General features: G+C 38.4%; 2 protein-coding genes across 2 annotated transcripts; one reads left to right on the forward strand and one right to left on the reverse strand.

The window, feature by feature from the left end:
- Positions 1-1641: 1641 nt before the first annotated feature.
- ART4 (ADP-ribosyltransferase 4 (Dombrock blood group)) lies at positions 1642-15780 on the forward strand. Its single transcript, XM_003265539.3, has 3 exons — positions 1642-2843; positions 4658-5366; positions 15630-15780. The coding sequence occupies exons 1-3, from the start codon at positions 2655-2657 to the stop codon at positions 15719-15721; spliced, it is 990 nt and encodes a 329-aa protein (XP_003265587.2). The 5' UTR covers positions 1642-2654; the 3' UTR covers positions 15722-15780.
- A 5467-nt stretch (positions 15781-21247) lies between these two features.
- On the reverse strand, positions 21248-22940 carry C23H12orf60 (chromosome 23 C12orf60 homolog). The gene has a single exon (XM_003265538.3). The coding sequence runs from the start codon at positions 22243-22245 to the stop codon at positions 21433-21435; it is 813 nt and encodes a 270-aa protein (XP_003265586.2). The 5' UTR covers positions 22246-22940; the 3' UTR covers positions 21248-21432.
- Positions 22941-23239: the final 299 nt, after the last annotated feature.

A 23239-nucleotide genomic window follows, 5' to 3' on the forward strand; every position in this document is an offset into this window, starting at 1 on the left:
CCAAACAGTCAGAAAACTTTTCTTTTCATTTTAATTCAAATATGTTCACATATACACCAGACCTTGGGCTTTTCCCTATCCCAGTTGTTTTCACTGATGGTTCTCTCTCTCTCTCTCCCCACCCGCCCCGCCCCCCCGTCTCTCTCTTTCTCCCTGCCTTCTCTCTCTCCCCTCCCCTCAACACTCTCTCACTCCCCCTCTCTCTCGCTCTCCCCCTCTCTCCCTCTATCTTTCTCCCTCTCTCTGTCTCTCTTTCTTTCCCCCTTCCTGCTCCCTGCCCCATTCCCTTTTCTGTTCTCCCTCTTTTAGACTGAGTGGTATAAAATGTTACAGTTTTCTGCTGCCCTCCAGTGGTCTTATCCTGGAAGTGGCAGTCACAATAGGAAAACTAGCAAAACCTTTATAGAAGATAATAATGACACTTAAACTCTTTTAGAGTGTTTTAAGATCGTGGGCTTCAGGGGACAGAAAAGCACCTGTGATTACTGAAAAGTTATTAAACCTCACAGGGCCTCAACAACCACATTTATAAAGGAAAGGTTAAAATATCTCCTCATGGTTGTCCCGTGGGTTGAGATAACATGCAAAAAGGTCTTGAAGTATAGTACTTGCTTAATAAAAGAAAAGTTTCACCTTATTTAAGCCTGACAACTTTATATAAGGTTAAGGAAACTGAGGCTAAGCACAAATTACTTATTTTTTAAAGTTACCTCAGCCAGCATCGTGGGTAGAACATGACCTATATATAATTCAAATTTTCATATTCTAATTCTAGTTCTCTTCATGACATCTCAATATTCCAAAGTAACAGTCGCTAATAATGAATCTTAAGAATTTTTAAAGTCTTAAAGGGATATTTTCACACACTGCTAGTGGTTGCCATTAAATCTGAAAAATATGCATGCCATGGATCAGTAGTCACATCTCTAGAACTGCATCTTAAAAATTGTGAGAAACACACAAAGATTTATGTAGTTGAAAACAAGCTAAATATAAGATATTTATTAAATAAACTTTGGTGCAAATAATAATAATTGGTTTTATTTACTGGAAAATTTCTAGGTGCCAGATGCTATTCTAAGGGGTATGACTGTATCAACACTAAAATGAAGTTGGTACTATTATTATCTCCATTCAACCCATGAGGAAACAGAGAGACAGAGAGGTTAAGTAGCTTGTCCAAGATCACACATCTAGGAAGAGGGAGCACCAGGAATTGAACTGAGATGTCTTATTCAAGAGTCCATGTTCTAGTCACTTATCAATCTTTTTCTGAGACTGTCCATGGATCCACCCATGCTATTCCATTGTGTGGCAGCACCTATATAATGGAATATAGTGAACCTTTGTTAAAAAAATGTTTCAATAGGTATTAAATTATATAGGGACATGCTTACATTAAAATGTTAAGGCGAACAAACAGTATGCAAAACTGCATACTATTTCAGTTCTAGAAACGTGTGTGTGTATGTCTAAGGGTGTATAAATCAAAATCCAGACCTAATTAGTGGCTGTCTCCAAGTGATGTGTTATGTGTAATTTTTTTCTCCTTTATGCTTTCTAAATGTTCTGAATATTTTTTAATGAGACAGAACTGCTGTCATCATCAGAAAATTTAGATTAAAAAAGATTTAGGGTGCCAAAAAATTCTAGAATACTTAAGAACAGCATTTAGTTTACCTTAAAAGTTAAAAATTGAATCCAGAAGTACATATTTGCAAGAAAAACAATTATCAAGGATTGCTAACTTTTAGTTTCTTAAATAATGAATCCAGAAGTATAAATACAAAATATTTGCAAGAAAATATCATTATATCAAGGGTTGGGAGGAGAGGAAGGATGTTCAGACTAGAAAGGGTAGTACCTACCTAAAAGAGAGTGCTTAATAGAACTGTGCTGGATTAAGTTTGCACAGTGGACCCTATTTTAACTCATGTCAGCTCTACATAAGCAGTCTCCTGACAGTCATCATTAGGATTCACTGGAGACTGGAATTGTGTGGACAGAGGGCTTGATATCTTCAGAAGTGAAAATGGGGGAAGAGCTTTGAACCCGGAGGTACAATTTCTGGATTGGAGAGTTTCAAAGTGCCAGGGAAAAGCAGTACAAAGAGCCTTCTTTTTGACAATAACTCTAAAACACACTTTGCTCTATGACAGCCCATCCTGGGCAGGGCCTATCAGCAGGGCCAGTTGAGCCTATAGACACCGAGGGTGGCGCGTTCCCAGCGGCCCTGCGCATGCCAATCTTATCAGTTTTGATGGAAGTCTGGGGCTCCAGATAATGTTACTTGGCCCCAAACGCTGGACAGAGCATGCTTTTTCCTGTTTGGCTAGGAAAGGGAAGGCTGAACTGCTGAGTCTGACACTTAACAGGACTTCAGCATTCCCCTGAATACAGACTAGATCAGAGATTTTATTTTTTTAATTGAAAAGTAACTTGGGTTCTCTTTAGAAACCGTTATTTGGTGTGCGCATCTGGCTATTTCACAGAGATTTCAGTTTTGCAAAGAAGTTGGAGTTGATTTCTCCCCTCAGACAAGCTATTGGTTGTTGGTGGGCAACAGAAGTTGCTCAGCATAGACAGGGGAAAAAAGGGTTCCTGCTGAGACTGAAAGAAAACCTCAAAGGAGAGCTCTGAGAATTCATCTCAGGATGAAGCTGCAAGGACAAAGGAGAAGTACTTGTGACACAAGCAAATGGGGTCCATTGATCAACAGATGCAAGAATATTCTTCTCCCAACTACTGCACCTCCTGCAACGATGAGAATCTGGCTCCTTGGAGGCCTGCTGCCATTCCTGCTGCTCCTTTCTGGCCTGCAGAGACCCGCAGAGGGTTCTGAGGTAGGGGGACAATTGAGGAGGTGATCTCTTTAAGATCAGTGCTCCAACAGAGCATTCACACGGCCACAGCCTTTCAGTGGTCCAAAACTTAGGCATTCAGAATCTAGTTTCATTCAGACATTTTAACAAATCATGTTAGTAAAGAGTGTTGAAAACAATTATTAAAAATTGTAGAATCCTTCATTGTTTGTACACTTGACACTAAGGACGCTAGTGGCATAAAGTTATTTTCTTGATCCACTGTAAAAATTAAGTAAAATATTGCTTCCATAGTACAAACAATGCAAAATAAGCCAAGTCTATTTGGCTTTAAACTCTATCATACAGATTGACTTAAGTTTTAAGTATTCTAATAAAGATCTGTGTAATAAAAAACAACCTAATGTTAAGAGATGACAGAGTGCACATTTGAGATCTAGTAACATATTAACAAAGTTTCAGAGTTCATCATGACAGTTGGCAGAACATTATATTATTGATTTGGTTTGGTTTGGCTCAGTTTGGCTTAAATAGATACCGTAGACCTATTTTAATACCTGCTGTGAAGAGTTATTAGTTAAAATAATTTAATCAGTCTTAAAAATGTGTTCTAGTTTGCAAACAACTAGCTGATGTCTCATCATAAATAACATAGTAAAAGTACCAAATGAGATGTTCTTTAAGTTCCAGTTCCAACATCCTTAACATTGACTGGATGGAATGCGATCCTTTAACATATGCCTTAATGAGTACTGTTTATTAGGAAAACATCATTTCTTTGCCAAGAAAGAAATGTTTTAGAATTTATATAATTTACCTATGGCTCTAAATGATAGTCTGATGATATTTTGTGGACTTCTGTTCAAATCTGTCATTTCAGTTTAGCATGCACTAGATGTGAATAAATAACATTCTGTTGGCTACCCATTAGAAAGGAATGTCCTTTTCCAGGAGGGGAGGAACTTTCCTAGGCACATTCCTGACCACTGTCTAACCCTTGACTCACTCTGCTGTCCCCGAGGGGGACAAATGTACTTGACTGGTAACATGGGAAAAAACAACTGGGTGTGCTGAGTTTGGCTCTGATCTTTGTCCTCCTGGGAGTTAGCCTGATGGCAAAGGGCATCAGTTCTCTGTTTCCCCATGACAAGAATCTTACCTGGGCAGGCCCCAGTTCAGTACTGCCTGCAAACGAGTTGGTCCCATTCTGAAATTTGTTCTTAACAAGCCACTTGCTATCAGACCTAACGATGTGACTGCTGTAGCATGCCCTTATTCAGTAAGAAAACAGATATTTTGGCTTTCATATTTTGCTATTTTTATTATCAATGTTTTCAGAACCTGGGTAGACAAGAAGGTTGTTACTTACGAGAGCCCCCCAGTACTATTCACAGCTTAAGGATAAAGTTCAAGGATTTAATTTGGTTTTGGGCATTCATAAAAGTGATATTTTTGAAAACACCAGTGAGAGAACAGAAAGAGGGGGGAAAGTAGAGGAAACAGAAAGTAATTAAACTACAAGATTATGAATTTTTTCTTCAAAGTACCTACTATGCAAACATGCCGTGACTTTAGTGATATTAAAAGAGTTACTTCCTCTCTGGGGAGATGAGTTTTTCAAGCTTTCAGTAATTTATTTATCAAACCAAATTCAATCTCTAGCACAGGTCATTGACGCAGGAAGGATTGGAACAGTGTAATGATTTTCAGTGAAACTTACTTCAGCAAATATTGGTTTCCGGGAGAAGACTTAGCCTTACAGAGTACAGCAAATCTGCAACCACATTCACCATCTGATTTGAAAAATTAAACTCAAGATTTTTCTTTTTTTATAGGTTGCAATTAAAATCGACTTTGACTTCGCACCAGGTTCTTTTGATGATCAGTACCAAGGCTGTAGCAAACAGGTTATGGAGAAACTAACTCAAGGGGATTATTTCACAAAAGACACAGAAGCCCAGAAGAATCACTTTAGGATGTGGCAAAAAGCCCACTTAACCTGGCTTAACCAAGGAAAAGTTCTACCCCAGAACATGACTACCACACATGCTGTGGCTATTTTGTTTTATACATTGAACAGCAATGTTCGTTCTAACTTTACTAGAGCCATGGCCTATGTTGCCAGGACTCCACAGCAGTATGAACGTTCATTCCACTTCAAGTATTTACACTACTACCTCACCTCAGCAATCCAGCTGCTGAGGAAAGACAGCATCATGAAGAATGGCACTTTGTGCTATGAGGTGCATTATAGGACAAAGGATGTCCACTTCAACGCCTACACAGGGGCCACCATTCGATTTGGCCAATTCCTCTCCACATCCCTCCTAAAAGAAGAGGCACAGGAGTTTGGGAACCACACACTATTTACCATATTCACCTGCCTGGGTGCACCTGTACAATACTTCTCCCTCAAGAAGGAAGTCTTAATCCCTCCCTATGAGCTGTTTAAAGTTATAAATATGAGCTACCACCCAAGAGGAAACTGGTTGCAGTTGAGGTCAACTGGGAACCTGAGCACATATAACTGTCAGCTGCTAAAAGGTATTCTTTATCTAAATTGAGGCCACTCGGGATCACAGACCACTGCTCTTTTATAAAAGTTATTTTTCCTCAGTGAGTTTCGGGGGAAAGACCAAAAACATGAAAACTAGACTTCGGTAATGAGGGAACTGACAGATTAGAGAAAATCCACTTTATTTATTGGCTTCTTCTCTTTTCTTCCTACTCTGTTACCTCTAGGACAATAAGTTCTGCAATGAAATTATTATGTAAAAAATTGCAGACAGACAGAGTAAAGCTTGACTGGAAGGTGGAGCATCAAGATAGCACTTTTACCTTCTCCCTCAAACTCATTGTTTTTGTCATTGTCATTACCTGGATAAGGAGTTCTAAAAGTAAAGCAAGAGGCAAGATATTTATTCATTAATTTTCTGTTCATTAACCATCTTCTATTGTGATGGGGGCCCTGGAAATACAGAATGAATAAAGCAAAATTATAACCTAGGAGGATTTTTAGTCTAATGAGAAATGGGAATATGAACAAACGTATACACTCAAAAGCATTAAGTGATATACCAAATATTTAAGCAAACAGCTGTGGCTGCTCAGTGCAGGGAGCTACTCATTCTCTCCAGGAAAAGTGAGGAAGGCTTCATAATAGCCATATGGAACTTGTCGTGAGAATGGGGGTTTTCAATGAAAGAAAAGTCATTTTAAGCAGAGAATAGTTTGCTGTGGTTTGAATGTGTCTTCCAATAAGTTCCTGTGTTGGAAGCTTAATCTCCAATGCAACAGTGTTATGGAATGGGCTCTAATAAGAGATGACTGGATCTTTCCTAATAAGAGATGATTGGATAAATGGATTAATGTTGTTGTCATGTGAGCAGGTTAGTTATTGTGAGAGTGTGTTATTGTAAAGAGAGTCTGATCACTGGAGCCTCTCTCTGTCTTGTGTACCCACTTCTCTTCCACCATGTTATGGTATAGCACAAAGGCCCTCATCAGATGCTGGAGCCATGCTCTCGGACTTCCCATCCTCCAGAACTGTGAGAAATAAATTTATTTTCTTTACAGATTACCCAGTCTGTGATACTCTGTTACTGCAACAGAAAACAGACTAAGACACAGCATATGTTAATCACAAGGATTTCAAACAGCCTGGTGTCTTCAGGGACTCTGAAATTCTGGGTGGCTGGTGTGTAGGATGTGTAGTATATGGGAAAAGAATAGGAGTAGGAAGGGAGGAGGGGATTTATCCAGGTGGGAGAATTCTGACGGGGCCTCATTATAAAAGGTCTTGTATTTCATGCTAAGGACCTTTTAATTTTATGCTCTAGGTAATAAGAAGTCATTAGAAGTTTTTAAGGGGTACAAATCAGTTTGGTCAACATCTTAGAAAGGGCTCTGATGATACTGTGAAAAATGAACTGAAGCAGGAAAATTTAGAGATATTAAAATACAAAAAAAAGTTAGACTTCTTTTAAGAAAAACATGGCTGATTGAATTTTATGTTGCCACCTAGCCATTTCATGGAGGGGTAGTTGTGTAGCAAATCCTGTGCCATGTTTGATTCAGAAAAAAAAAAAAAGACTGTCTTTATTCATATATAAATTTATTCACACTTACAGTTAGCTGGAACCCAGTTGCAGGGTCTACCTTCAATATATCCCCAAATTTGTCTTCTATCATTATTGCTATGATTTATAATTCAGGCTCTCAGCATTTCTCAACATTTCAGGGTGGTAGTGTTGCAAAAGTGTTCAAACTGGCATCCACACTGAGGTCTAGAATCTGCTCACTCTGTCCTAGCTATAAATACAAACCAGGGAGAGGAGACCTATCAATACTTTCATCTCCTCACATGTCTCCTTGGAAACATGGCAGCAAAATGAGTGAAATGAGTATCTGCCCCACAGACACAGGAGATTAGTGTTTGTAGAGGATGAAAAACTATAGTAGAATATGAAGAAAACAGTGAGATTTTGATAATAAATGAAAACATTCATAGCCAGGTTCCAGGATTCTTTGGAACTACACCTGACTAGGATATGATTACTTCATTCTCATCATGAATTTGGAACATATAATTCTTCACTAGGACAGTAAGCACAGTAAAATTTATTCAATGAAAAATTACAGAAGATTTATATCAAGCATTGAGTGGGAAACTGAGGGAAAGAAGTATATAATATAAACCATTACTCACATTCTGCCATTCCATAAACCTCAAAGAAAAATATTTCAGGACACCCCCACCCAAATTAATGATCTTTGCTTTCCTGTGGCGAAACTACCCAAATGCAACTTTAACTTAGTTTTGAGTTAAGGTTTAGCTGGGGTAGCTACATAGATCACTAAATTCTGAAAGTTTGATATTTGGAATCACCAATCACACTTAAGGGAATCAATAATCTTGTATTGCTCTGTAAGCTCCCTGGGGGCAGGAACTCGACCACATAGTATTTCAGAACTAGGCAGGCAGGCAGTTTGAGCCCAGACCCACTCTGTTTGAATTTATATCCCACTGTACCACTTAATAGCTATGTGTTCTTGGTCAAGTTGCTTAAATTCTTTTTTCATCTACCTAATAATCATCATAACAGAACCTCAGAAGACTTTTGTGAAAATGAAATAAAATGTAAAATTATTGGCCAAGTGCAGTGGTTCACACCCATAACCCCAGCATTTTGGGAGGCCGAGGCGTGTGGATCAATTGAGGCCAGGAGTTTGAGACCAGCCTGGCCAACATGGTAAAATCTCGTCTCTACAAAAAGATACAAAAAGTATCTGGGTATCGTGGCGCACACCTGCAGTCCCAGCTACTAGGGAGGCTGAGGTAGGGGAATCGCTTGAACCCAGGAGGCGGAGGTTTCAGTGAGCTGAAATCATGCCACTGCACTCCAGCCTGGGTGATAGAGTGAGACTCCATCTTAAAAGAAAAATAAATAAATAAAATTATTTATATATTCTATAGCATATAATAATGGTAAATTAGTGTTAGCTATTACTAACTTCAGTCCTCTGGCATATAGAAGTGTCCAGCCCATTTTGTTGAATGAGTGAATGAATAATGGTGAATATACCTCTAAGCAATCTGAGCCTTAGACTACATGACCACATAACGCAATTAATTACAAACAGTTCCAATATTTGAAGAAGGGAAGATATTCTAGAAGCTTCAACCCCTAGTCAAAAGTAAGCTGATGCCACAAGGTAAATGATCAACATGGTCACTTGCAATGTGAGTTACCATAACTAAATTTTTCCCAGAAATATATCAATTAGAAGCTTGTGTGGCCATGCGGAAAAGCTTGTAAATGGCAGAAGAAAAATGCCACTGGTCATGATGTGAATCATCCCTTTGTTTGGGGGATCCACAGTCTACACTGTGAGTCACTTAGTGGCCTTCTCAGTTATCAGATCTGCTGTCTCGGTATTGCAGTGTTTGTTTTCAAGTGACCCTCATTTTATTTCATAATGGCCCCAAAGTGCAAGAATAGTGATCTTGCCGATTCGGATATGTCCAAGAGAAAGTGCCTCCTTTGAATGAAAAGTTTAAAGTTCTCAACTTAACAGAAAGAAAGAAAAAACTGTATGCTGAGGTTGCTAAGATCTATGGTAAAAATGATTTTCTACCTGTGGAATTGTGAAGAAGGAAAAAGAAATTCATGCTAGTTGTGCTGCCACACTTCAAACTTTATCATTGGTGGTATATATATGTATATATTTGTAAAATGACAGTTTACAAATGACACATATATATATACAAAAATGACATAGGGTTCACTACTACCTGTAGTTTCAGGAATCCACTGAATGTCTTGGAATGTATCCACTAAGGATAAGGGGGCACTACTGAATACAGTCTTGGATAGGACACAATATCTATCTCTTCTGATTTAAAAAATGTTTGATTGCCAGCCAGGTGCAGTGGCTCACGCCTATAATCTCAGCACTTTGGGAGGTCGAGGCAGGTGGATCACAAGGTCAGGAGATCAAGACCAGCCTGACCAACATGGTGAAACCCGTCTCTACTAAAAATACAAAAATTAGCCAGGCATGGTGGCATGTGGCTGTAATCCCAGCTACTTAGGAGGCTGAAGCAGTAGAATCACTTGAACCCAGGAGGCAGAGGTTGCAGTGAGCCAAGATCGCGCCACTGCACTCCAGCCTGGGCAACAGAGCGAGACTCTGCAAAAAAAAAAAAAAGTTTGATTGCCTTCAGAATGTTTTCAGTTATTCGCTACAGTGTTGTTTGTTTCTTTGTTTCTTTGTTTTTCTCTCAATCAGTAAGCTAAGAAACATCAGAAAGGTCCTTAAAGTGATTTAACTGATAAGTAGTACTTACCCCAACATTCTGGAGCAGTATTGGACTGATCCATACATGAACAATAAGAGGAAGGAGGTAGTGTGTCTTTCTTATCTGGGGTCCTTAACAGGGAGGAAGTAAGATCAGCCGACTCTCCCCAGACCCGACTTTCTAGATACCTGCTATTTCCCACTTCACTGCTCCACTAGCCCCAGTCTAGGGAATTCACAGATGGTGTTCTGGAACACTGATATGTAACTCCTTACGAAACTGAAATATTCTCTGGACACTGCTTCTCATTCTTTCAGCTTTGTTTTGTTTCATAAGCAGGAGCCACAAGCTATTCTGTGTCCCCAGAAGTCCCTATAAGCCAAGTAAATTATGTTTTCTCTCCTCTTCCCTCTCAATCTGACAGACGTGATACTGGAAAGACCACTTGAAGACCTTTAAAATTACCCAGCCAGCATACTGTAATTCTCCCAAAGAAGAGACAGTATATTAAAGAGCACAGCTTCCTCAGTCCTTCAATTTATGCTCAAATCGGTCCTGTTAGTGCGTAACTCAAGTTTAAAGAGTTTCCAGGAATCTGTTGTTTTTAGAGAGACAAGAGATCATATTAATAGAATTATACTATTTAAGGAAGTAAATTTGCAAAAGGAAAAATTGTCATTCTAAACTAACAGCTTTCCCCTCTAATTATTCTATCACCCCTCACATGACCTATACTGGTTGCCATAGAAACAGGTGTTTTCATGTCCACTGGAAGACTCAAAATATGCTAACAGAATGTTAGTTATTTGCCCTTAAATCTTGCTTCTTTCAGCAAAATAACCTATGCCAAAAATCTGTAGACACACAAATACATGCTCTGTTCTGTATCATTGGATTCACAAAGAACAGGGATTTATTTGTTAAAATGTTTCACATAATCCAAATTCTGAACATGTTTCTAGAGAAATATAGGCAATTGTTTGTAATCAGCCTGGTTTTACATGTAAACTTCACTTTTTAAAAACCCGTATGATTCTGGTGGGGAGAAAATGAATGAATGCATGTAAAATCTCTTAGAACAGTATCTGACAAATGTAAGTACTCAAAACTTTTAAGATACTATTACCATTATTAATATTTATTTTATTAGCTTTCTGTTTTGCCTGTTTTCTTTTACTCTGGGCTTCAATTATCCAAAATTAGTTTACCCTATTTGTGGCATCACAATGACCTCGAAGTAGAGTGTCTGTCTCAGATAAATGGATGAAAGAATTAGTCATTGAATAAATCTGGGAGACCACATGGCATGATGGAAAGTGAATAAACTTTGGAGCCAGAAAGATTTGGGCATATGTTAGTAGCTAGGTGGCCTTGTGCAAATGACTTAACCTCTGAGCCTGTTTCTTCATTTATAAAACGGAAGTGATACTCACCTTGTGGGAATGTTGTGATAGCATTGGTGTCTCTGCCTCCTCTCAAACACAACTGAGAAACGCTGGGAAAGTACTTTGCACATGGAAGTGGGATAATGGTTTAATGGCACAAACATGTGCTTCAGCAAAATTGATAGTAAGAAGAGAAACAAAGGAAGAGGCAGAAGGAATAATGCTTTTCATTTTCGGGTGCTTAGTTTTTGCTAGGTAACATTCTAAAATATTAACACTCTTGCTCCTTGCATTTTGACAGAAAAAGGCTATAGATAGCATTTGCCTCAAACACTAGATTAACTTGATATAGTGCACGTCAGTTTTACCTTTTTCTGTTTAAGAGACTATTTACTTCTGAACAGTCTGATAAAATTCAGATTCAGACTTCATGAAATAAAAGTTATAATCATTATGTATTTCTTCCAGACTTTACACCCTAAGGCAGAAATGACCAAAATCAGGTTATAAAACACTGACAAAACAATTATCTGTCTAATTTTTACAACCACCCTGTAAGTCAGGTTATTGACTCCACTGTACTGATGTGAATGCTGAGATTCAGAGAGCTTAAGTGATTTGTGTAAAATTATTCACAGTTTACAAATGACAAAAATAGGATCTTTCCCCATGTTTTCTAATAAGAATTCCAGGACAATATTCTCCATAGACTGGTTTCAGGGGATTCATTCATTCTTCAGCAAATACAACTGAGAAATTACCATTAGTTTTAAGCTTCTTGACTATGACTGTTTACATTATAAGTCAGTTTACACACACACAAATATGCAAATACACACATATTCATAAAATACAACAGTTATCCTTTTCACAGGCAGTGTAATGCTAGTGTTTTCTATTCTAACCTACTTTACTACATTATTAAACAATGATGGCTATGACCTCCTAAGCTGATGTCACAACCCATCAATGGATCACATTCTCCAATTTTAAAAATACTGTAAAAAGGTAAAGAGAAAATTTAAAACTTTGAAGAGATAGTCGAATAGAAAACTAAAGACAACTACAAAAGTAAAAATAATGTGAGATGTCCTCAAATAAAATTTTTTCAGCTTGTAATTAATTTATTGGACAGCTGTTTTTTTATTTTCCTAAATATATGGTCCATGTAACAATAATAATAATTATGCAAGGTAGAAATAATGGCCATAAGAGAGGTAGAGAAAAAGTATCAAGAGAGTTAGTTACTTTAACCTGAGATAATAAAATTAAAAGGAAGCTATTTTTAACATCCTAATTATTATAAAGAGGGCTTATGAATTTTTTGAAGGATGAGTATGATTACAAGACAGTAGTGTCTATATGTTTGTCTCTTATTTGGGCATCATCATAATAGCAGCTATCATTCATTCATTCAACAAATCAGTATTTATTTAGGACTTCTATGTGCTAGGCACTATCCTAGGTGCAAGGAAGGAAATAGGTGAAAATCCCTGCCCTTGGGGATTTACATTCTATTGATGTGAGGCAGAAATAAACAAAATAAATAAGTGAATTATGTTGTAGCTAGTAGGTGTTAGGTACTAAGGTGAAAAATAAAGCAGTGTAAGGAGATAGGGAACACCATGGGAGGGAGTGGCAATATTTAACTGGGTGATCAGGGAAAACTTCACTGAGAGGGTGACATTTGAGCCAAGGTTGAAAGGAGATGAGAGAGCCAGTCCCATGAATATCTGAGGAAAGAGCATTCCAGGAAGAGAGCACAGCAAGTGCAAATGCCCCAAGTAAGAAACAACAGCAAGGATGCCAGTGTATGGGAATGAGAGAAAAATAATAGAAAGTGAAGACAGATGATGATGTAGATTTGGTTACATAGGACCTTGAAGGCAGTTGTAAGGACTTTGGCTTTTCCTCTTAGATAGGATACCACTGAGAGGTTTTGGGCAGAGAACATAGAAGATTGTGTCGAAACTGACCTAGCAGCCCAGTAGAGGATAAACTGTAATGAGGTAAGCAGAGAAACCAAGTAGGGGGCTATTTCAATCATTCAGATGAGAGATGAAGGTGGTAGAGTGGAGGCAGTAGGGTTTGACCAGATTCAGAGCCAAAAGGAGGTCCTGACACCCTGGAAGTGAAGAGTGAGGGAAAAAGAAGAGTGAAGGATGACTCCAAGGTTTGGCTAGAGTAATGAAAGGATGGAGGTGGCACTCAATGAGATGGAAAAGCCTAGGGATGGAGTAGATTTAAGAGGAGGAGTTTGGTACTTGACATGTTATATCTGAGCTGTGCAATAGTAACGCAAGCAGAGCTGTTGAGTGGAGAGTTGGATGCATGAGTGTGTAATTCCGAGGAGTGACCCAGGATGGAAAGATAAATTTGAGGTCAGTGGGTTATGGGTGGTATTTAAAGCCATGAGACTGGATGAGCTCCCCATACAGGTGTATAAATAAAGGAGAGAAAATGTCCAAGGACCAAACCTCAGGACACTCTCATTTTAAAAGGTCAAGTACAAAGATGGAGAGGCCAGGTGTGATGGCTCACACCTATAATCCCAGCACTCTGGGAGGCCAAGGTATGTGGATTGCTTGAGCTCAGGAGTTCGAGACCAGCCTGGGCAATGTGGTAAAACCCCGTCTCTACCAAAAATACAAAAAAAAAAAAAAAATAGCCAGGCATGGTGGTGTGCACCTGTAGTCCCAGTTACTTGGGAGGCTGAGGTGGAAGAATCACTTGAGCCAGGGAGGCCGATGGTGCAGTGAGCAGAGATCGCACTGCTATACTCTAGCCTGGGTGACAGAGCAAGACCCATCTCAAAAAAAAAGAAAAAAAAATGGAGAAGGAATGGCCAGTGAGGGAGGAGAAAACTGATAGAGTTGGTGTCCTAAGAGCAAAATGAAGAGTAAGTATCAAGGAGGATGGAGTGATTCACTAACATAAATATGGTTGATAGGTCAAATACAGTGAGGACTGAGAATTGACATTTACATTCCAGGAAGCTCAACACATAATCTCTTGAATCAGACTCTCTAGGTTAAATACTGGCTCTGTCACTTACTGTGTGGCCTAACAGAGACCCTTAAGCTCTCTAAATACTGGGAAAGGGTGGGACTGGAAATCCTTGTGATCTTTAGCCTCAGTGAAGAGGAAAAAAAAAAAAAACAACAAAAATCGTTTGAGAACCATTCTAATGATTGACCTGCTAAAGTGGTATTAATGCTTCCTAAGTCTCTGTAGGGATTCATGTAATTTGATTTTGACACAAACTTTGACAAAAGTTTAGAAAGATGTATGCTCTTAATTTTCCTTGCCAACTCTTATTGGTGAAAATTGAGGTCTTGAAAATTACTGTATCTATTCCAGCTTGGTGACAGAGTGAGACCTCCATCTCAAAAAAATAAGACAGAAATTACTGTATATATACGTATACATATACATATACACACACATACACACACACACACACCCAGAATAATTTCTGTCTTTTCTGTCTTGGAATTTCTACTTGTGTATACACACACACACACACACACACATTCCTATATAGAAATTCCAAAAAACTAAAAAATTTATATATTGTGTGAAAATAGTAGAAATGTATTTCTCCCTCATCTGGTTATCCTATCAAACAATATGAGCAAATATTGAGGCAATCAGAGTTGAATCTCTTCCTCCCAGAAACATCTTTTCTACCTTAAACAATCAGTGAAGACTGGCTGAAAAGAGATTCCAGTCTTTATTTAGACTATTTCTTACAGGGTTTCCATCTCTCATCTCATTTCAGTCCCCATTCCATTATACGGCCAATTATTAGTTATATCTGACAATTTTTTTTTATTTTCCAGTTTTGCTTCCACACCTAACTGGCTGCTAACCTGTCCCCCATTTCCTGTGAAAGGTGTATACGTGTAGTTAGTACGTACACACACACACACACACACACACACACACACACACACTCCAGATAGGATTGTGTGAATATTTCTTGCTCACCTTGTAATGAAAAATTCTATGGATGGACATGTAATACACAGACAAACAGGTTAGTGGTTAAGAATGCAGAATTGAGATAAACTGGACAAGTGTGAATGGTGCCTACGCTACTTACGAGATGTGTGACACCGGCAAGTTTTTTCTCATCTCTGTGTCACAATCTCATCAAGTAAAAGCCAAGAATAATGAGAATAAAAATCTCATAGGTCTGTTGTGAGGCTTAAGTAAGTTAATATATAGCAAGGGCTCGAAATAGATCCTAGCACAAAATCAGCATTCAGTCTGTGTTAACTTTCATAATGGTGATGAAGATGATGATAATTAAGATGGGGATAATGCTAACAGTGATTATGCTGCTGGCGATGATAAAGATGGAAAATCAGATCTCTACCACCAGCTGGCTGGGTTACCTGGGAGTACGTCTTTTAACCTCTTGGTGTCTGTTTCATCATCTGCAAAATAAGCAAGTTATGTTCAAAAAATCTAAAAGAATGTGTTTTAAGTAGCTAACTTCAAATGTTTTTATTAGGAATTTTCCAAGTTAAGTAAGTGGATCAATGGATAGATGAGGTAATTTAAAAAAAACTCTGCTACCTAAAATATCTCTAACTTTTGTTTTGTTTTTTACAGCTTCCAGCAAGAAATGCATCCCTGATCCTATAGCCATTGCATCTCTCTCCTTTTTGACCAGTGTCATCATCTTTTCCAAAAGCAGAGTATAAAGGAATCTTGTGGCTCCTTTTATTTAAAAAAATATTTAAATAAAATCTTTTTCATTGGCCTTTTGGCTAGAAATGGACATTTATGTTCCAGGAAGGATGATCCCATCATACTTCTGCAGAAACCAGTGCATGGTCTCCTCTTTGCTAATTCTCTTATGCCTTTCCCTGTACCCCTCTGCCTTATTTCAATCTGGGCACCCTAAGTGCTCTTGGGGAAATCACTTTGCCCAGCTAGCAACTGATGCAGAGATGGCTCAGCCCACTGACTGTGATTGGCCTGTAACTCACGCCTTAGCCAATCAGTATATTTCTTCTTCACGGACACAAACATTCATGCTGGAATAGAAAATGATCCGATCAGAGCCTGTGAGATACACTCAGGGTACGTTTTTAGAATTGCAATTGGAAATAGAATGAGAACTTCTTTTCTGAATGGACATTCATGAAAGCAGGGTAGGAGCTTATAGCTGCCAGCAAAGATCCTGCCACCAGGAGAGGAGACCCTACCTCCTTGAGAAAGGACCTAACACAACAAAGGAAGAGCTGATAAATGAAAAGAAACTGAGACCTGAGGAGAATGTGTAAGCCTCTGGATCCAACTTTGCCTAAAGCTCAATACTACAAGATTTTTCATTATATAAATCAATTTATGTTTTTGCTTGCATAATTTGAATTAGATTTTCTATGTCAAGCATCAAGCAGTTGAAGTTCCAATGAATACAAGGACTCTTCCTTATTTTTTTAGTTTAGTTTTTCTAAATAGGAACAAATCAAAGAAAATCAAATTAGAAAGCAAAGGACAAATTCTTCACCAAACAGAAAAGCTTTGAACCCCAGAGATTAACCAAGGTGTGAATTTTCTTCAGAGATTTTTATGAGCATTCAAGATCAAGCTAGTATGGCCTCAGATGAGAAGACACATGGAAACTTGAGAAATAAAAGGGAAAGTTAATGAAAGATGTTAGTGAAATCTCATTCACCAGCAGTAATGGTTGTTCATGCATGTTCCTAAGACATTACAAAAGTTAAAATTTAAACTCATGTTAATTTATAGAGAATTTGATGGCAAATTTAAGTCTTCATAGCAAATTTAAATATTAGGAAAACATGAGGGTATGTGTGAAGGTTAACAGAGAGTATGAGAGAAAAAACACACTGATTACAAACAAATACCAGCGATATAGTGAGGTCTCATTACATGTAAACTAGGAGATGCAAAGAAGTATAAATTGTTGAACTGCATAGCTGGAAATGTTCTCTAACGCCTCCCTCAGGTAGTAATTTAGGTAGCGACATAAGGGATTATTTAACCTGATCACGATCACTAAAGACCCTGGTATCAGGCTAAATGGAGTAAAGATGAGGGCTAGCTCTATAATTTTGGATTTTGAAAGTCCATGTTCCTTATCCCTTTTGAGATTTGGATAAGAAGAAGCAAAACTGAAAATCGGTCCATCTATTTACTCTCCATAGGACTTCCTGAATGGCCCATGTCATGATCAAAGAAACGGAATGGGGAATAAGCTATATAAAATTACCTGGCAGGGAGTTCAGGCATCTCTGTACTATCATTCTTTAAATTGGGATTTGAAACTAACAGGGCCAAATCACCTCTGTCACCTAGTTGCAGTAGCCTCTACAGTCAATAAAGGAAAGAATTTCTGTCAGGCATGGTGGCTCGCCCCTGTAATCCCAGCACTTTGGGAGGCCGAGGAGGATGGATCACGAGCTCAGGAGCTCAAGACCAGCCTGGCCAGCATGGTGAAACTCTGTCTCTACTAAAAATACAAAAATTAGCCAGGCATGGTGGCACGTGCCTGTAATCCCAGCTACTTGGGAGACTGAGGCAGGAAAATTGCCTGAACCCAGGAGGCGGAGGTAGTGCAGTGAGCCAAGTTGACACCACTGCACTCCAGCCTGGGCAACAGAGCGAGACTCAAACTCAAAAAAAGAAAAAAAGAAAGAAAGAATTTCTACAAACAGACAATTTATGTGACTTGCATAGGATAGGGTCTTTGGCAGTTTGGTGGCTACCTAGTAGAGAGTCCTGTGGGCATGGCTCTGGGAGCAAGCTTTTCCAGTGAGCATCGATGAGTCAGTAATGACATGCTATGTTGGGAAAAGCCACCCAACATCTTAAGTACATTTTTCCTGTGCCATATAAATGCATGTATTGAGCCATACTGTGTACAAAGCACTTTGGAGAGTAAAAGTTGAGAACACTAGGCCAGATCTCTCATGAGTTTACAATCTCTTAGGAGAAATTAAGAACATAAGCAAGCCACAAGTGAAATGCCAAAAAAAAAAAAAAAAGGCAAAAATCAAGTTTTCTGTTCATAACAATTCAAAAGAAAGATTTATTCCAACTGAGGCAAGAAGAGACACCCGGAAGGCTTTAAGTAAGAGGGTGCATTTGAACCAGCCCTTAGGGCTGTAGGCTGGGAGAAGGGGTGAGCAGAAGGAGAAAAAAACAAGAAAGAGTATATGCCAAGTGCATAGTGCCCAAAACAAGGCCAAATATTAAATGCTTGGAGCTGAGAGAAAAATGTGATTCCTCTGGCCTATGGTTAGATAAAGCTTTCTATCAGAGATGAGGTTTTATTTAGAGGAAAGTAGAAAATAGAAGCGGATACGGAATGATCGATGTATGTACAGCATAAGGTCAGGGAGCAGATACGTCTGGCAGAGAGTGAGGGGTAATGTGGGCTGGAGAGGAAATTGGAAGCCACTCGGTGAAGCTAAAAAGTCAGCCAAAAGCATTTGATTTCCATGAGAAGTCATAATTTTCTGAGTAAGACAATTCTCCTAAAGCGTTGACTCTCCAGGCACAAGCAGCAATAGCATCCTTTAAGAGCTCGTTAGAAATGTGAATTTTAAGGCCTGATCCCAGACTACAGACTACAGAAATTGAACAGTCTGTTTTAATAAGTCCTCTAGATGATTCTGCTATACACCAACATTTGAGAACACTGTGACTTACACAATTATGATCCTTAAGAGAATAGCCAAGTTTCTAAAAAAGATAACTTAGTTCTAACTCCTGCTGCTGTTTTACAGATCAAATCTCTGTAGACAGATACTATTCTCTTAAAATTATGTAGATTCATGAGTTTGGTTAAGGATAAATGTACATAGTTCACATCCCCTCAGTCTCTCCCTATAGTCCAAAGCTGTTGAGCAAGGAATCTGTAGAGTATTGATTTAAACTGATTAAGTTACATGTTTATGAAACTCTAAGAGACTAGTTTTAGAAATTTCACTGTAATTTCTGCTAGGATAAATTTGTTAGGCTGGAATATCTTCCAAATATAAGGCGGATGCTCAAATATGTGTAAATTCATGCAACTGTTAACAGAGACTGTGCTGTAAGGAGTACTTATGTCTTATAGTAATTTTATTAAAGAAATACATGCATGTCTCCTTTTAATGTGTACAGAAATACACCGTTTAACCTGAGGAAGCTGATTGAAACAGGAAAAATTAAAAAAGTAAAAACACTCAACCCATGTAATACTTCATTTTTATAACAAAGTGTTCTCTTTAATACGCCTATTAGATTATCCTGAAGTTCTCTATTTACTCTTACTTTAAAAAAAAAATCCAATGAAAGAAAATTTCAGTAGAGTTTGTTTTGCTAGAAGAATCAGGATTCTTGTACTGAGTTGTCTAATAATATGCATCAAATTGATTTACACTGAATGAACTAGCTCTTGATTTGGTAAAATTCAACAAGCATTTATTGAATTAGGTGCTTTCAGAAATACCAAGATGCAGCAAACACTGGCAACTAATAAGAAAAAAAATTACAAGTATAATAGTATTTCATTGTTTCATAGTAAATGATCATGTGTTGTGTTGTGTGGCAGTTCACTTTTTCCTCCCTACTGATAATCCATTCAAACAGCTAGGCCATCCCATGCCCACAGCCTACAGGAGGAATGAGACCAGGCATAGTATAGAAACACACCCCACTTCGTTCCTCAAAAACTGAAGGATATTAGAGAAAATGAGAGGAACCCAAAACCAAAGTATTTAAGAGAAACATTAAATGTGAGTAATAGGTTTGAGAAAAAATTACAGCTTTTCCTCAGTATTTCCAGAAGCCAGGAGGCAGCAGCAGACATGATGTCATTAGAGTGGTCAGACTGGTGGTACCCAGTGGTGGGAAAATGTGAAACACTGTCAGTGATCACCAGCCTAACAACAGCCACCAGCACTGGAAGACCACTCATCTTTATTGAAGTGGGCACTTCCCATCTCTAACACCCTTGTTGTCATTCCCATTGGCATCTGGCAAGGACTTCCTGTGAACTGCCACCAGCCATTCTTCCAGTCACTTCACAGAAAGACTCTGCACCAAGACTTTTCTTGGTCCTTGTCTCATTCATTTCCATATGAATCCCCCTAGCTGTTGCATCCAACATTCTGAAACATAATCCTAAGACTAAAAGAAGATTGAAACCCTAGACACACATAGGTCCAGAAAAAGTAGCAAAGTGAAAGTCCTGTCTCCCTTCTCCTCTCTCTCACCCTGTGTGTGTGTGTATGTGTATATATATATATGTGTATGGTAGCAAATGAATCAATTTAACATCCTCTTCAAAATAATAGAGTTCTTAATAGAAACCTATTACAAATAAGCAAGGTTTCAGCTTTGCTGTGGAGAGAAAATGAGAGTTAATGTATTGAAACTCATCGTTTTTTCCAGGACCTCCAAGCTCTGGTAATGGTCAAAATCCACTTGACCCTCCCTACCAAACATTTTGAAATTATCTGAGGATGGAGAAGGGATTCCTTATTTTAAATGACAATAGTAATTACAATGATAGCTTTGGCTTGGAGTTATTATTGCTTTTCCTATTGTCAACAGAGTTCTATCCGGTATCATGTGAAATAGTTAACTTCAAGGCCAATCTTAGGAGTACGCACTCATTTACAATGCATGAGAATCAAAGACTTATGGTAAACAAAGAGACTGCCCTATCTCATTTCTTTAAATACAAGCACATCTCAGATATCCTACTTTTGCAAGTGTTTTACTTGTGAAAATCTTTTCTTTGTGAAAGGCTAGAGTACTTCCATTTTTCCACCTCTAGTATTTTCTAATCATAAGACCTCAGGAGACAAGTGAGAATGAACTATCTGCTCTGGTCTTACTCACATAAGCAAGAAAAGTCTATTATTGCTCATTCACTGTTCTCACTTATGAATCATATCTAAAATATTTAGTGATGGCTTCTGATCGTAAAGGTACTGAAGTATATAGAAATTGGTATATGAGTGACAAAAATTGAGTTTATTTTGTTTCCCAGGCCTAGACTGTCTATCTAATGATAATATTTACAGTTTACCTGGATTTCTCACTGGAAATAGAATAGTTAAGAGTGGGAACTACTTTAGGGTTGTTTTAATTATGCTTTAAGATGAAACATAATATTTAGAATATTTAGAAATATCCTCAAATGTAATACCACTTTGTTTTTTTCAACAATATATTCTTCTTTGTGACTGACATTTCAAACAGACTTTCTTAATTATTTCTTTTTATTTTAATAAAGCAAAACTACAGGTAAGTGTTTTGTCAGATTACTTTTGTGTACTTATGTTCTAACATAGCACATGTTTGGCATCAAAAGATCTTAGAAACCACTATGAAAAACCGTAAGATTTTAAGTAGTTTTCTGACAGAAATGAACATTTCTGTTGCATCCCTACTTGTCACTGGCTTTCTTAAAGGCAGAAATATTCATTTCCATAGTCTTTATGGCTTTTTGGAGGATCTCTAAGATTGGTCCCATAGCCTTGACAATTTGTTCCAACAAATCTGCTGCTGACTCTGTGGGATTTTTGGAATCCTCAGTTTTTAGTACATCCTGCAGTTTCTTCAAGGTGTCTATCATAGTGGTTTTGGAAGAACCTGGACTCCTGGTTCTCTCAGATGTGGTGACATCTGATTGCTCTTTGGTGTCTTCTGTATAGAAGTCACTTAATTGAAGATTCATAATGGGGAATTTCATCAAGTGTGAAAGAGAAGATTCCAGACTCCCAAGGATGTTACTGCTGTTTAGCACAGAGATGATGACTGGTGTATGGGCACTTTTGAATACTTCTTTAGCTGACTGATGCAACTCCTCTACATTGGTACTCTTCTGAAACACAGAGCACATGGCCATTGCAACCTTGGAACATAAAGACTCCTTTTGAATTTTGTCATGTCTTGCATCCACTACAGATTGCATCTCCTTAAAAATTTTGAGCATTTGCTCAAAAAAATCCTTAATGTTACTGTTGTTTTTCACAGCCATCAAAAGGATTTGAGTATTCATACTGCGATTAAACAATTCAGTCAGTGTGTTTGTGACAGAAGCAAGATCTTGTACATGAAAGAAGAATATTTTGGCAGCTTGAATCAGTCTCTCTTTATCCTTTTCTGACTCTGAAGACATTTCTCCAACAAAGAAGTTCCAGCACGGCAAAGCAAAGCAGTAATCCAAATGAAAACTAAAAGTCGATTTGGCAACCATAAAGAAACTGAAAGTATAGTCTAAATATGAAGATAACTCCTCCTGCCAAGGGCAGAAAAGCTATACAAACATTAAAACAAAAATGGTACTGTGCTTCAATAAAAATAATAACAAAAATAATTAAAACAGGGTAGAATAGGGTTGTATCGCCAAATTTATACAACATATCAAATACTGTGTGCTGGATCCCGAATATATGGATAGATTGATATACTGAATTACACTACACTCAAGGATACTACCCTTAACTATTCAATGTAGTGAAAAATACTGGATAAAGCATTACAAATTAATAGAGGGGCTCTGGTTCCAGTTAAGGTAGACTAAGCACATTCCATCTGATCTTTCCTACTGATTACAACTAAAAATACTGGACTGAATATATAAAATCACTATCAGATAATTCTGAAAGGTGGATGACAGAAGGCCAAGGAAGTAGGGAGTACAGCATTTAAAGGACAATAAAGCAATGAAGCTCTGACTTTTTGTTTGAGGGTGTGTTTTTCTGTGTCTGTTGTTGTTGTTGTTGTTGTCGTTTGTCTTCTCCTGCTTCCCATATATCCCACCTTGGGCTCTAGGGCAGCCTGGAATTAGAACTGTGAACAAGCCCAAACAGGGAAAGCTCCAAAATAAACCCACTCTACATAGCAAATCAGGAGCAGGGGCCTCTGCCAGGCAGATCCCTTTTGATCTAATTGCCAGCAACAAAATGGTAGCCCCCACCACCCCACCCTCTGTCTGCCCCCAACTAGTCATGAGCAGAGGCAGCCCCAAACACTTTTGACTTCGAGCGTTAACAAGTAACAGCAGTGCCACCCACCCCCGGTCCCTACTCCCCACCCCACCCCCACACACACCTCACAAGTACAGCAGAGGTCAGCCAGTCCTTTGCCCCTGCCCCTGCCACCTGGCACTGAAAAGGCTGTCCTTATGGGGTGGACCCCTTTTCACTCTTCCCACTCTGCCCTGGGCAGAAGCAACTGTGGTGCAGGGA

This window comes from Nomascus leucogenys, chromosome 23 (genome assembly GCF_006542625.1).
Source record: "Nomascus leucogenys isolate Asia chromosome 23, Asia_NLE_v1, whole genome shotgun sequence".
In the NCBI taxonomy this organism is placed as follows: domain Eukaryota; kingdom Metazoa; phylum Chordata; class Mammalia; order Primates; family Hylobatidae; genus Nomascus; species Nomascus leucogenys.